This window comes from Lissotriton vulgaris, chromosome 7, assembly GCF_964263255.1.
Source record: "Lissotriton vulgaris chromosome 7, aLisVul1.2, whole genome shotgun sequence".
Lineage (NCBI taxonomy): Eukaryota > Metazoa > Chordata > Amphibia > Caudata > Salamandridae > Lissotriton > Lissotriton vulgaris.
This window is the reverse complement of record NC_141695.1, coordinates 268,804,679-268,819,419: the sequence shown is the minus strand read 5'-3', so window position 1 is coordinate 268,819,419 and position 14,741 is coordinate 268,804,679. Positions and strand designations below refer to the sequence as shown.

At 47.2% G+C, this 14,741-nt stretch overlaps 1 protein-coding gene across 1 annotated transcript in view; it reads right to left on the bottom strand.

Moving 5' to 3' along the window:
- Positions 1 to 2,624: 2,624 nt before the first annotated feature.
- LOC147701362 (zinc finger protein RFP-like) overlaps positions 2,625 to 14,741 on the bottom strand; it is a 396,387-nt gene continuing 384,270 nt past the window's right edge. The window contains exon 10 of the mRNA XM_086930058.1: positions 2,625 to 3,168. Within this exon, the coding sequence (XP_086786184.1) occupies positions 3,035 to 3,168 (134 nt within the window). The 3' untranslated portion in view covers positions 2,625 to 3,034. The remainder of the gene's footprint in view (positions 3,169 to 14,741) is intronic.

Genomic DNA, 14,741 nt, shown 5'->3' with positions numbered 1-14,741 from the left:
AATTACCACCAACTTGAAAGTTGGTGGTAATTAGCAATTCCTTAAGGCTAAAGTGCACTTTCTTTTGTGCTACTCACATTGCATTTAATGAATCGCAATTTGCAATTCCTTAAATGCAAGAGCAAAATAAGGAATAGCAATTTTGCGATTCCTTATTTTGCTAGTCGGTTTCAACTTACCTACATTGCTCGCTGCCAAAAAGCGATCGCAAACACTGAAATTCTGCGAAGCGTTAGCTCTTGCTATTTGGCCACCTTCATCTGACCCGAAATTTTGTAAGACTCTGGAAAGACAATGGCAGAAACACTACACAGCCAACAACAAAGTCATATTCAAGGCAGCTCTAAAACAATACTATGCCACAGTCAAAAGAATTAAGAAGCTCTCTTTCAAAGTAAGGATAGAGGTACCAGAAAATAAATCAAGGGAATTTTTTTAAGTGGGAAAAAAATGTATTTCCCCTAAGGCCTGTGCCGTAGTCAGCAACCATCGTTGGGGTGGTGTGAACAGCTGGCCTCCTAATTTCAAAATAAAATTGTCAGTCATTGAAGCAAGTCTTGCCGCTGAGTCCCGGTCAAGAGAGGGTTTGATGGACACAGTGTACTCAAGTACGGCACTGCTGTGGAGACCACACTCTCAAGCTTCAACCACATTCCCTTGAAGGGGTCACTAGCACACATCCGTAACCTTAAATCAGGATTACCTACAGATGCTTGCCCGCCCAACTTGTTATTGCTAAGGGTAAGTACTATCAACACCCTGACTAACATGGTGTTAAATACTTTGCTGTTCACTGCAACAGTAAAGCTTTCCTAGAAATAAGCAAAAATTCTCCCCCACCCCCCCCCCATAAAAAAATCAAACAAATATTGCGTCTGACACCAGAAAGCAGTATAATTAGAGACTTATATTTTTCCTAGCAGCCCTGTCAAAAGTGCTGAAAAGTATGTAAATCAGCAGCTTTTCCTGTCTCTGGAAGACAATACACTGCTTCATCCTAGCCAGTCTGGCTTCAGCCCACATTTTAGAATAGTATGGAGACTGCCTTAATGAAGGTCACCGAATTCATAAGAGTTTCCCTGGATGCTGGTGGAAAGGCAGTGCTGCTTATTCTAGATCTGTAAGCGGCCTTCAATAAGGTCACCTACTACAGGCTTCTGGCACGCCTCGAATCTATTAGGGTAATAGGCCAGGCATTGCACTGGCTAGCTGCCTTCTTGAGTGGCAGAAGACAGGAGGTATGGGTCCCTGCTTTTACTTCAAAGTCCCAGGAACTGACAGTGGCGGTACCTCAGGGCTCCTCAGTGATCCTCACACTGTGTAACTTTTATCTAACTCCACTAGCCCTGCTGGCAGAAGCCTTGGGCGCAAAAGTGATCTTATACACTGATGACACACAGTTGCTGTTTTCCTGTGAAAAGGGAAAAGAGATCGCAAGCAAATCCATTAAATCTCGCCTCACTGCTGTATTTCATTGAATGACCACCAATCAGCTAAAGTGCAACACAGATAAGCCCACAATTCTATTCTTTGGTCAAAATCCCCTGGAAACATGTTGGATCTTCCGGCCTGAAGATGGCCCCCACCCCTATAATCCCTCAGGGTTTAATAGTTAAGAAACTGGGTGTTAAACATGACAGCTGTCTGTCTTTATAATCACACATTATTTTGTGATAGGCGCTTGCTTTGGTCTGCTGTGCATTCTAAAGAAGCTCTCGCACTTCTGCTCATTTGCTGCTAAGAAGTCTTTAGTCCACATACTCATAACATCAAGGCTGGATTATGCGAAAGCCCTGTATCTGGGACTACCTGACCAATAAATTCCAGAACACTGCAGCTCACATTCTGGTTAACCTACCTTCGAGAATGCATGTGTCCCAATACCTTTGCGCACTTCACTGACTTCCAAAAAGGAAGAGGACAATTTTGAAGGCACTGTCACTAGTCCGCAAAGCACTCTTTCACACGGGTGCTGGCTACCCAAGAGCAAGAACATCAGCCTTTAAAACATCACTAAGGACTTGCGATCTTCCAACAGCCTCCAGCACCGGATTCTTAGGATGCGCTGCGCTAAACTTTGCCTACCAGCCTCGTCTTATCTGGGGCTGTCCTCATAGAATCAGCTCTCTCTAGAGCTACGCTCTGTGGGCTCTATTTCCCTGTTCAAATAAAGGTTGAACACATGGCTTTTCACATAAGAATAGTATCCTTGTTTAACCCTGGAAAGCTGCCTGTGAGCGCAGTGCCAGTTAACTACTTGATGTAGCCGTGACCTACATACATCTCATTTCATCCATTCATCCATTCATCCATCCATTCATCCATTCATCCATTCATTCATTCATTCATTCATTTGGTGGAACTTCACAGGAAAAATGCATGTTTCTAAGTTTGATCTGCTCTTTACTCAGTGTCAAATTGTGTGTAAAGAACGTTTTCACCACCAATTGATATTTGTTTTGGAGCTCGTAGTGTAGCTCTTTGAGTTTTTATTGCATTTGAGAGGTTACTACTGAGTATTTTCCACGTGCTTATGTCGGATCTGTGGTTGTGTAGCACTGTGGATGGATTGCTGGAATGTGGGATCTTTCAAGTTTAGCATACGCATTTATTTCACAGTCTTGTAAAGTGCATTTTTCATTAAAGGCATGTAAGTGCTTTACAGATAATAGTGGCGTGGCACAGGGTCTTTCATAAAATGTCAGTTGTACATGAGAACAGAGCAACACGCTGTAGCATGGTAAAAAAATCAATAACAATGCCCTTTGATAGTAAGGTTGTGGAGCAGGGACGGGGAAGATGGAGAGCAAGCGAGATGATATAGACAGCGTGTGGAAGGAGAAGCCAATCAGGCATTACAAACATTAGTTAACATCGAATGAAAACTATACATGACCATATTGAAAAAAACATCACTAGATCTTTCCACAATACTAAATAATATTTGCAATTCATTATAGTTAAAAGGAATTTGTTACAGAGGTAATGAGATTATCATTATTGGGTTCCTAAGTGCGTACATCATTTGCAATTGTTACAGAAGTTCAACATAATTAGACGGGAACAACCCGAATGTCTCATTGCACTTTCCGTACCACCAGCCTTCATCAACTGCTGTGATCTGAGTAATAATATCACCCACAGATAAAGATATTTCGTCCTCATCAGCTGTAAAGTAAACAAGCAATACATTATTCTGATGCTTTGATACGCCATACTTCAAAGAACACCACAAATATATAGAAACTTCAATAAGACAAAAACCAAATTACAATTTGTGAACCACAATAACATTCTAGCCTTCTACAAGTTACTTTGTAGCCAGTTAACGGTACAATGAGAATTTCTGGTAAAGATCATCTGCTATTTTTTCATGGATCGCGGCACAGTTTTTTGATTAAATAAATATTGCGGTTTCGGGACTCAGTGCTGATGGATTATTCATCCTTTCCGAATAAAATTGTGAGTTTCAATGCAGATTCTTGTCAAGAATGATTCTTAAATGCAACTGCAAGGTCAATTCTGGGAAAGCAGCTATTGCAAGTTTGAACAAGACCTACAGTTAATATGGGACCATTCACATGGTCAAGTAAGGGATGACGATGCACGTCTTTGCCGCCTGCAATGGTGTAGCTGGGGTGTAAAATGACCAGTATGGATGAAAACAGGATGCACAACAGATACACTGAAATAGATGTATTCACTGCTGCTGAGCCCATGGGAGTGTGTCCTCCTTCGTTGATAAGACTGCAACTGCTGTGGCAGAAGCAGTCGAATCCCAACGAACAGGAGCACCGCCACGGGACCGACATTCAAGAATAAACATGTTTATTACACAGTTAGGAAACGCATGTGCAATAGCTTTTAGAACACATATCTTAGTGTCAAGAACATTATATCTTCTCCCTAGTTACACAGAGAAATTAATCAACATAACAATGTCTAAACTTGGTAGGTAAGGAACATTTGTGTGATGTTCAGACCATTTCTTCGGATGGTACAACATCTTCGGAGTGTTCTTGATCCATAGTCATCATATCCTTTTGATGACTATTAAGATCAACATGTTGTTCTTGAGGGTTAACAGTATTAGCATTCCTGCATGGTGAATCCAAAGTGGAATTAAGAACAACACTCTCGCCATTGGGAATTAAATCATCCAATAGATGGAGAGTGTCGTCTGAATCAACTCAGAACTGATTGAATCAGACAATTTGTTTGCTTTATCATTAGTGAGCTTGACAATTGCTCTTCTGTTCAACCTCCCCCTTTTATCCAAAAACAAAAAACCTTTGGAAACCTTGACTACCTGAATTGGAAGTGAGTATTTTGAAACATCTTTCTTATCTCTCATAGGCTTTTTCACCAAGACCCAATCACCAATTGAAAAATCTTGCTGTTTCACTTAATGTTTAGAGTCATTAGAATTATTGCAGTGGCTCCCCATCCATAACCACATCAGCTTCAAATAACTCTCTATGGTGCATAAGGCACTTTATCTCCCTTACCCTACAAGATTAAAGTCCATGTCCTGCTGGCTCTTCCCTGGTAGGCCTTTATGCTCATCTCTTCAACTGCGACTTGCAGTCCCGAGAACCAAAAGAAAGAAGTGGGACAATAGTGCTTTCTCTGTGGCCGCAAGCAAACTCTGGAATTCTCTTCCTTTCACCTTAAGTCCTATCCCTCTTCTCCTGCCATTCAGGAAGGCTCTTAAGACATGGTTATTTTCAGGTTAATCCCTCAGCTGGGGCCAATGTATTGGTGTATAGGTTGTCCTCTGCTGGACGACTAGTCTTCAGTGCCTTGATGCCCTCAGGTGGTTGTTGCGCTCTATAAATCTCAAATCAAATCATATCAAAATGTCTTTTCTGCAGATTTTGCTGTGTTATGAATTTATTTTTCAACTTTTTCATATCATGGTAAGACACACATATAATATTTTTATTGTACAATTCTTTTAACCAATCTGGAAAGGCCTTTCATCTGGGACCTCTCTCCCTTAGTAGAAGAAAAGGTGAGACTCCAGCGGTTGGATTTGGGGTGATAAAATATGCCCCGATGTTCTTGATAAAAAATCTTCCACAACCTCGTTGCAGGCCAAGGCCAAATGTATTCCTTCCTTTTTGGAGTAGTAATCAATTAATACCATGATGTATTTCATGCTATTGGGCAACATATCAAAAGGCCCTGTAAAATCCAAAGCTACCTTGCACCAGGGTTTCGCCAGAATGGGAACCACATGCATAGGTGTTTTAACAGTCTTCCAATACTTGTCAGAGAGTAGACAAACTTGACAATTATTGATGAGCCTGGTAACCTCCCTGTATATGGCAGGCCACCAAAAATGTTCTTTGAGTTTTCTGCAAGTTGCCCCAATACCAATGTGTCCACCATAAGCTGCATTAAGATGTTTATTTTGCAAAGCAACAGGTGAAACAAAAATATCAGATCTTAAAAGTGTATCATCAACTATAAATAACTCCCGGGGACCACTGCTTGCCCTTAGGATAAATATTTTGCATGCATTTGCAAAGGAAGGGACCCCTTCCCCTTTGCAAATGCATTACCACCTACTTGCCAGTCACAAGACATATTGAGCAAGTCGCAAAAAAATTGTGACTCGGTAATTGGGCTATGTACATTGTCAAATATGTTTTTGCATGCGCAAATGGGTTCGCAAACCCATTTGAAGATGCAAAAATGGGTCGCACACCTGGCCCTATATTATTTAGAAAAAAATCAGGAAAGGTCCAAATGCAGTTATATATTTAATCCTTTATGTTGGACTTGGCCCTTAAGGCAGGTTCACTCCTAATCTTTTTGCTTTAGATCTGTGATCTGTATGAATGATTTTCTGGTATGTGCGCATTTTTTCCCTGTGTCCCAGAGTAAAGTGCGTGCATGTAGTTAGGCTGGCCTGCTCTCCCATAGGAATGCATGGGGAATGTCTGTGTCCCTAGTAGTTCCTGATGCGTGGGGAGTGCATGCTCGAATTTGGTATGTGCGAGCTCGTGATAATGAATGCTTCGCAATAGTGTATGTGGCATGTGTGTGTCATGTGTAGAAATGCAACTTCTAGGAGTTGGCATATTAATGTAAAATATGCCTGCCGTGTGATTGGCTGGAGCTGGCTGGTGAGCCTGGCTCCAGGAAGGCTGGATGGGTCTGCCCGGTGGTGAGTGTGATATTAGCATGTTTATGGCTTGGGAGGAGTGCACCTGGTCCCTGATGGGCCTGGACTTTCCCCACACAATGCTGGCTCCACCCCCGGTAGTGCGACTGATGTCCTTAGCCCTGCCAGTGAATGACATGGGTGGTTGAGCTATCAAGGGTACTTCAAAACCAGCTGCAACTGGTTTCTCCCCCACCCTGCACCATGAAACAAAGGGAATTTACTGTATAGGAAGGGGCTGTGTCCCCATACAATTTGTCCTTGGTTCTGCTTGTGGATCCTTGCCAGAGGGGGCTGCTGCTGCTGCTGCTGGGGCCAGGAGGACCGCCACTTGGCTTGTCTCCCTGCCTGGAGACCCAGTGTGCTGGCTCTGGCCCTGCCTTGCCCCCCTGCCTGCCTCCAGACCCTGCTGGAGCTTTGCTGTGCCTGGAAGCGCTTTTATTTGATTTATAGCGCTAGGAGCGCTTTACTTGTGCCCCAGCGCTCAATAGCGCTTTGCTTAGTCTTCTAGCGCTCCATGCGCTTTATTTTGACGCTAGCCGGTGCCCACCCGGCATTGCCCTGTTCTTGGATATTTGATTTATCGCGATGGAGCCCACTCCTCGGATACTGGGAGCCAACCTGCCTGCCTAAAACGGGCCGCCGTGCTGCCCGCGACGACCCGGAAGTGCTGGGACCGTCAGCCAATCGCTGCGTGGCCCGGGAGAGGCGAACCGGAAGTCCCACCCCCGGAGCCGAGCAGCGAGGAGAGAAGCAGCCGGCCCTGTCCTCGAGGCTCCCCGAGTGAAAGGGAGCCCCGCGCCGACCAGAAGAGGAGACGCATCCGGCCCAGGAGACCCGGTGAGTGCGGGGGCGTTTCTCTTTGTGTCCCGAGCGGCCCCAGTTGGCAGAGGGCCGCTCCCACGACGCCCGCATTCTTGTTGTGTGGAGCCCCGAGGCTCCTGGGAGGCATTTCTTCGAGCCCGAGAGGCTCTTGGGGCATTGTTTAATTCCCGAGTCCCCCGTGAGGGACTCCAACGTTCCGCCCACACTGGTGACGAGCCCCGAGAGGCTCTGAGGGGCATATTTTGTTTATTGAGCCACGAGAGGCTCCACCTGCCAAATTAATTTACGAGCCAGAGAAGCTCGTGGGGGCACATCTGTTCTCGAGCCCAGGAGGCTCCTCGCCCGCATATTTGTTCTTTAGAGCGCTGAAGCTCTTAGGTGCCAGTCACCTGTGTTCTTGAGCCCACGAGGCTCCAACGTTGCCCTAACTTTCCCTGCACCAGGTGCCCAGCACTTTGTGGGCAACTGCTACGTCTAGGCTTGTGGTTTGTGCTGCCGGCGCGGACCCCCTGACATTGAGACTCAGGGCATTCAGCCCCTTGCGAGGCCAGTTGGCCTGAGGGACAATTCTAGTGTGGTGCTACCCTGCGCATTGTAATTTACTGATGTATGTGATTCTTGCGCAAATGTTCTAACCTGCACCTCTGAATATGTTTAATGCCTCACGTGCAATTGTTGATGTCCCATTTTATGTTTTATCCCCTTTGCTAAGAGTGACCTGCTTAGAGGATTGTTGATGTCCCATTTTATGTTTATCCCCTTTGCTAAATGTGACCTGCTTAGAGGATTGTTGATGTCCCATTTTATGTTTATCCCCTTTGCTAAATGTGACCTGCTTAGAGGATTCTTGATGTCCCATTACCTTTGCTAAAAGGGACCTGCTTAGGTATTTTATGTTTATCTCCTTTGCTAAATGTGACCTGCTTAGGTGATTGTTTAGGTTTCCTTCCCTTTGCTAATAGTGACCTGCTTAGGTGATGGTATTCCTTCCTTAGGTCCTGATGATAAGGTCCTAGTTCCCTGCGTGATTTTCCCACAGTGTTTAGGGTTGCGTAGGAGGTATTTACTCTTTACCAGTGATTACTGGTTGTGTACTACATGTACTATTTTGGTGCTAATCATTATATGTTTATGTGCTAAGTGTATACCTACAAGTATTATTCCTAACAAGTGCCTACCCCTGACAGTGGTCCATGTGGCCCTGTCCTGTACATAATTCCCTTGTAAATTCTGCCCGTGCCTGTTGGCACATTGTAAAGTTTGTGTGTTATCTAATGTGTTTTGACTATAATACAAAGGCTATTTTTTATATAACCTTGTGTGGAGTTTCCTTTGTGGTGGGCCTTGGGTGTTGTTGCTGGGGTGCGTGCGCAAATACTTAACTCATACCGCCTCCAAGTTTAGCCTTGCTGCTCGCGCCACATTACCTAGAGGGTGAGCAGGGGTTATCTTGGCGTGTAACTCCCTTGCCCTGACTTAGGCGTGGTGGTCTCTGACTGACTTTGGCGTGAGCCCTGGCCAGCCGGGGATCCCGTTTCTAACATTGGACGCAGCGGTGAGGATAAGGATTTGTGTTTGCGCTGTACCACAGTGGCGACAGGCCACACTTCAAAGCTCTACATTTTTAGATAACCACTTTTTAGTGATTATTGTTTTTTAGGTGAAGATCAGTATTGCTTCTCCTGAAAGGTGTCATTTTGTGATTTTGTCCAGTACCTTGTTCCCCGCCCTGCTCCCAGAATTTGGTACCTGTGTCGCTTGTGGTCAGGTTGAGAAAATCAGGGGTGGTAGAAACTGCCTTACCAGTCCGAGGGGAGGGTTGTGTGTGAATGAGTGTGTGTTACACTGGACAGTGGAGTGCAAGTTCTCTGAGATAAGAATCTTGCTGAATTTTGTTGATTGTATTCTCCTGTTTAGCTCAGACCCCCAGGTTCCCTGTGTCACACTTTTCCTGAGAACGTCCGCCAAAATGGAGCCAGTTTTTGATCTCTGTAGTCTTTTTAGATACAGTAGATTAAAGCTGGTCAGATTCTGTGAAAAGGGAGGCATAGAGGTGAGTGAGTTGGATACTCAGTCCCAGCTTAGGGGCAGCCTGATCCAGTGGCAAAAGGATCAGTGGGATCTGAAGCACAGTGAGAGAGATGGGGCCCGGGCCGCACGCCATGAGGGTGGTGAGTCTGTGGAGAGCCCTGAAGGATGTGAGTTGGATGGTGATGACAGTGGATGGATGTCAGCAGATAGTGAGGACCCCATAGATAGGGAGTCCCTTGCTGGGTCCAGTGTCAGTACCAGCGCCCCATCCCTTTCCCTGTCCCCAGAGGAGTGGTTGGATAGGAAGGAAGAGAGGGCCTTGTTCAGGGAGAAGGTAGCCCAAGAGAGTAGGTTACCCCCTGAGTGCCGTTGTAATTGTCTGGATTCCCCAGGGAGGGTGGAGTCCAGTTGTGGCAGCTTTTTAAATTTAAGTGTAGACAGTCCCACTCCCAGTTCCCCGAGTATGGTTCCTGTTTCCCCAGAGGAGGAGAATAGGTTGAGGTTTAGGAACCTTACAATAGTGGGTCAGGTTTCCTCCAACCCAGCGTGGTGGAGGAGGGTGGGAGTAGCCCAGCTAGGTCCCAGTATAGTGAGGAGGGTGTAGGGGCTTACTGCCTGTCTCAGTGGAGCGGGAGTGAGTGTGAGACCGAGAGTCCCCAGATGCCCGAAGCCCTGCCTCAGAGCCTGGATGGTTTCTTTAGGGAACACCAGGGTGGGGACCTAAGCTTACCTGTTAGTCCACTTGAGGGAGATCTCCTAGTGTGTGAGGGACCTGGAGCATCTGTAAGCGGAGCTTCCATGGTTGTAGAGTCTGGCAGTACTGCTCCAGTGGGGAGAGTACAGAAGTCCAGCGAAAAGAGTGATTGGGGAGTGACATGTGAGTCCCCAGAAGTCCTGGAGTGCCAGGCAGTGATTCCATCAAAGGTTCTAGACCGGAGGTTGGAGGTCCAGGTTCAGGGTTTGCCTGACCTGAAGGGTGGGAATACTGTAATCAGTGTCCTGACCAGTTCTTTCTCCAGAGGTACCACCCCGGTTGGGAGGGAGCAGGACTCTGGAAGGGGGGGCAGAGGGTGGGAGAGCCCACCTCTGACCCCGGTTCCACCTGAGGGGTTAAACCCTAGGTTGGGAGAATGGTGTTTAGAGGGTACCCCTCGCAGGAGGCGGAGGAACCCTAGGAGAAGAGGTAAGGGGAGGAGAGCCTTCCCTGAGACTCCTGGTCCACCTAAGGTTGTAGACCCTAGGCTGGAGAACCAGTGGCAGTCTAGCCCTGTCTTGCAGACAGGAAGAGTGGAAAATGGCTGTTATGTGCCGGGGGTTACTACCCCCCACTTTGTGAGTAGGCAGGAACCAGTGGCACCTGGGTGGCCTAGGGCCTGGTCCTGGCCGAGGGCAGCTGGGATTAACAGTGGGGTAGCCCAGTTAGTCCCTACAGTAGCTTTAGAAAGAACCCCAGGGGTTCACTGTGGCGTAAAACAGGCGGGTGTCCCTGCAGTTGCGGGCCCGCGTCCGTGTTTTATCGCCCCAAGCAGGAAAGTCCATCACGGTGGTGATTGGTCTGCCCTGCGTTTTGGCTGGAAGGGGGTTGTGTTGGACTTGGCCCTTAAGGCAGGTTCACCCCTAATCTTTTTGCTTTAGATCTGTGATCTGTATGAATGATTTTCTGGTCTGTGCGCATTTTTCCCTGTGTTCCAGAGTAAAGTGCGTGCATGTAGTTAGGCTGGCTTGCTCTCCCATAGGAATGCATGGGGAATGTCTGTGTCCCTAGTAGTTCCTGATGCGTGGGGAGTGCATGCTCGAATTTGGTATGTGCGAGCTCGTGGGAATGAATGCTTCGCAATGGTGTATGTGGCATGTGTGTGTCATGTGTAGAAATGCCACTTCTAGGAGTTGGCATATTAATGTAAAATATGCCTGCCGTGTGATTGGCTGGAGCTGGCTGGTGAGCCTGGCTCCAGGAAGGCTGGATGGGTCTGCCCGGTGGTGAGTGTGAGATAAGCATGTTGATGGCTTGGGAGGAGTGCACCTGGTCCCTGATGGGCCTGGACTTTCCCCACACAATGCTGGCTCCACCCCCTGTAGTGCGACTGATGTCCTTAGCCCTGCCAGTGAATGAAATGGGTGGTTGAGCTATCAAGGGTACTTCAAAACCAGCTGCAACTGGTTTCTCCCCCACCCTGCACCATGAGACAAAGGGAATTTACTGTATAAGAAGGGGCTGTGTCCCCATAAAATTTGTCCTTGCTTCTGCTTGTGGATCCTTGCCAGAGGGGGCTGCTGCTGCTGCTGCTGCTGGGGCCAGGAGGACCGCCACTTGGCTTGTCTCCCTGCCTGGAGACCCAGTGTGCTGGCTCTGGCCCTGCCTTGCCCCCCTGCCTGCCTCCAGACCCTGCTGGAGCTTTGCTGTGCCTGGAAGCGCTTTTATTTGATTTATAGCGCTAGGAGCGCTTTACTTGTGCCCAAGCGCTCAATAGCGCTTTGCTTTGTCTTCTAGCGCTCCATGCGCTTTATTTTGACGCTAGCCGGTGCCCACCCGGCATTGGCTGCTTTCATTGCCGATTTTCGGCATAGCGAGTGCCTACCTCGCTTTATATTTAATTTGGAAGCCGGTGCCCACCCGGCATTGCCCCGTTCTTGGATATTTGATTTATCGCGAGGGAGCCCACTCCTCGGATACTGGGAGCCAGCCTGCCTGCCTAAAACGGGCCGCCGCGCTGCCTGCGATGACCCGGAAGTGCTGGGACCGTCAGCCAATCGCTGCGCGGCCCGGGAGAGGCGAACCGGAAGTCCCGCCCCCGGAGCCGAGCAGCGAGGAGAGAAGCAGCCGGCCCTGTCCTCGAGGCTCCCCGAGTGAAAGGGAGCCCCGCGCCGACCAGAAGAGGAGACGCATCCGGCCCAGGAGACCCGGTGAGTGTGGGGGCGTTTCTCTTTGTGTCCCGAGTGGCCCCAGTTGGCAGAGGGCCGCTCCCACGACGCCCGCATTCTTGTTGTGTGGAGCCCCTAGGCTCCTGGGAGGCATTTCTTCGAGCCCGAGAGGCTCTTGGGGCATTGTTTAATTCCCGAGTCCCCCGTGAGGGACTCCAACGTTCCGCCCACACTGGTGACGAGCCCCGAGAGGCTCTGAGGGGCATATTTTGTTTATTGAGCCACAAGAGGTTCCACCTGCCAAATTGATTTACGAGCCAGAGACGCTCGTGGGGGCACATCTGTTCTCGAGCCCAGGAGGCTCCTCGCCCGCATATTTGTTCTTTAGAGCGCTGAAGCTCTTAGGTGCCAGTCACCAGTGTTTTTGAGCCCACGAGGCTCCAACGTTGCCCTAACTTTCCCTGCACCAGTTGCCCAGCACTTTGTGGGCAACTGCTACGTTTAGGCTTGTGGTTTGTGCTGCCTGCGCAGACCCCCTTACATTGAGACTCAGGGTATTCAGCCCCTTGCGAGGCCAGTTGGCCTGAGGGACAATTCTAGTGTGGTGCTATGTGCACCCTGCGCATTGTAATTTACTGATGTATGTGATTCTTGCGCAAATGTTCTAACCTGCACCTCTGAATATGTTTAATGCCTCACGTGCAATTGTTGATGTCCCATTTTATGTTTTATCCCCTTTGCTAAGAGTGACCTGCTTAGAGGATTGTTGATGTCCCATTTTATGTTTATCCCCTTTGCTAAATGTGACCTGCTTAGAGGATTGTTGATGTCCCATTTTATGTTTATCCCCTTTGCTAAATGTGACCTGCTTAAAGGATTGTTGATGTCCCATTACCTTTGCTAAAAGTGACCTGCTTAGGTGTTTTATGTTTATCTCCTCTGCTAAATGTGACCTGCTTAGGTGATTGTTTAGGTTTCCTTCCCTTTGCTAATAGTGACCTGCTTAGGTGATGGTATTCCTTCCTTAGGTCCTGATGATAAGGTCCTAGTTCCTTGCGTGATTTTCCTACAGTGTTTAGGGTTGCGTAGGATGTATTTACTCTTTACCAGTGATTACTGGTTGTGTACTACATATACTATTTTGGTGCTAATCATTATATGTTTATGTGCTAAGTGTATACCTACAAGTATTATTCCTAACAAGTGCCTACCCCTGACAGTGGTCCATGTGGCCCTGTCCTGTACATAATTCCCTTGTAAATTCTGCCCGTGCCTGTTGGCACATTGTAAAGTTTGTGTGTTATCTAATGTGTTTTGACTATAATACAAAGGCTATTTTTTATATAACCCTGTGTGGAGTTTCCTTTGTGGTGGGCCTTGGGTGTTGTTGCTGGGGTGCGTGCACAAATACTTAACTCATACCGCCTCCAAGTTTAGCCTTGCTGCTCGCGCCACGTTACCTAGAGGGTGAGCAGGGGTTATCTTGGCGTGTAACTCCCTTGCCCTGACTTGGGAGTGGTGGTCTCTGACTGACTTCGGCGCGAGCCCTGGCCAGCCAGGGATCCCGTTTCTAACACTTTACATATAAAATCAATTCAATTGAAGCCCTTGTGTTTCGTTCTATAGGAACTTCTTCAGGGCCTATCAATCCACCTCATTGTTGTGCTCTCACAGAGGTAGTCATCATGCTGCATGGATGTCCCAATAAACATGATTTGTCAATTTGACGCCTCATTGATTTATATCCATTATCAGTCATTTTACATCGATAGTTTTCATGTTCCAAGTTTGATCAAAGGAAAACAGTTCATTCCCTTGATACAGAATTCACTGGTTGTCGCAGGCGACAGGCTATACTGTGTGCTTTTGTGATCACGACTTATTGAAGATTGCCTGAACCACCCAAATATTGGATGAGGCTTGAGAAGTCAAAGTTTACATCAAACAATATTTTTATGCCAAGAGGGTGAGCGGAAGACGCTTTCTAAAAGTTGGCAATGCACTATGCACTTTATAAGCTAGATAAATTGAAAATTCGTAAATGGTTTAAATACTGAGGTTTAATTTGGTATAGTTGTCATGAATTTGAGTGAAATTAATTATTTTCAATAGTATATTTTGCGCATTAATTCAACTTTGGATGCTATGTTTAATGTAGCTATTTTTTTATTTTTTATTGAAAGACCGCTTTTCAACTGTATGCAACAGGAAAACAGTTATAAACAGTGGCAGTCGACACTGGTAAAAAGTGGTGAGGTGAGCAGAGGGAAACAGGGGGTTAACTTCAAAATGAGAAAAAACATACCTTGTGCTGACAGCCACCTCACGTTCCTCTGCTTCCGGTTCCTGGTCCCAGCAGTCCCTGGATCAGCAGTCCCTGGACTCCCATTCAATCACTGCACTGCTCTCAAGCATGAGAGAAGCTTGGGGTTGACCTGAGCAGGCTGGACTCGCTCACAGAGTCGCAAGGAGTCTGCGCTGTTTCTTCAACATGGCTGTGCAATACAGCTGGGTTGGAGAAACCTTAGTGGGCATGTCAACTTGGCCGTCATTGGACAGCCAACCAAACTGACATGCGCTTTTAAAAGTGCACATATCACTCCTCCTCCCCCTCCCATGGCCCGGCCCTGCATTGCTCTGCACACACTAGCTTAGCCTGCATCTGAAAAATAATACAAATATGATAATATATTTTATTTGCCAGCTGATGGATCTGAGCCGGTGGGGCAACACACCTGTGTGATTGTGGTGGAGCCGCTGCTGGTCATAAATTAAAACAACAACCATCCACATGGTCAATATCGACCTTTAAATGGCTCAGGGAATCCATTGTAATAGTTGTCAATGAGCC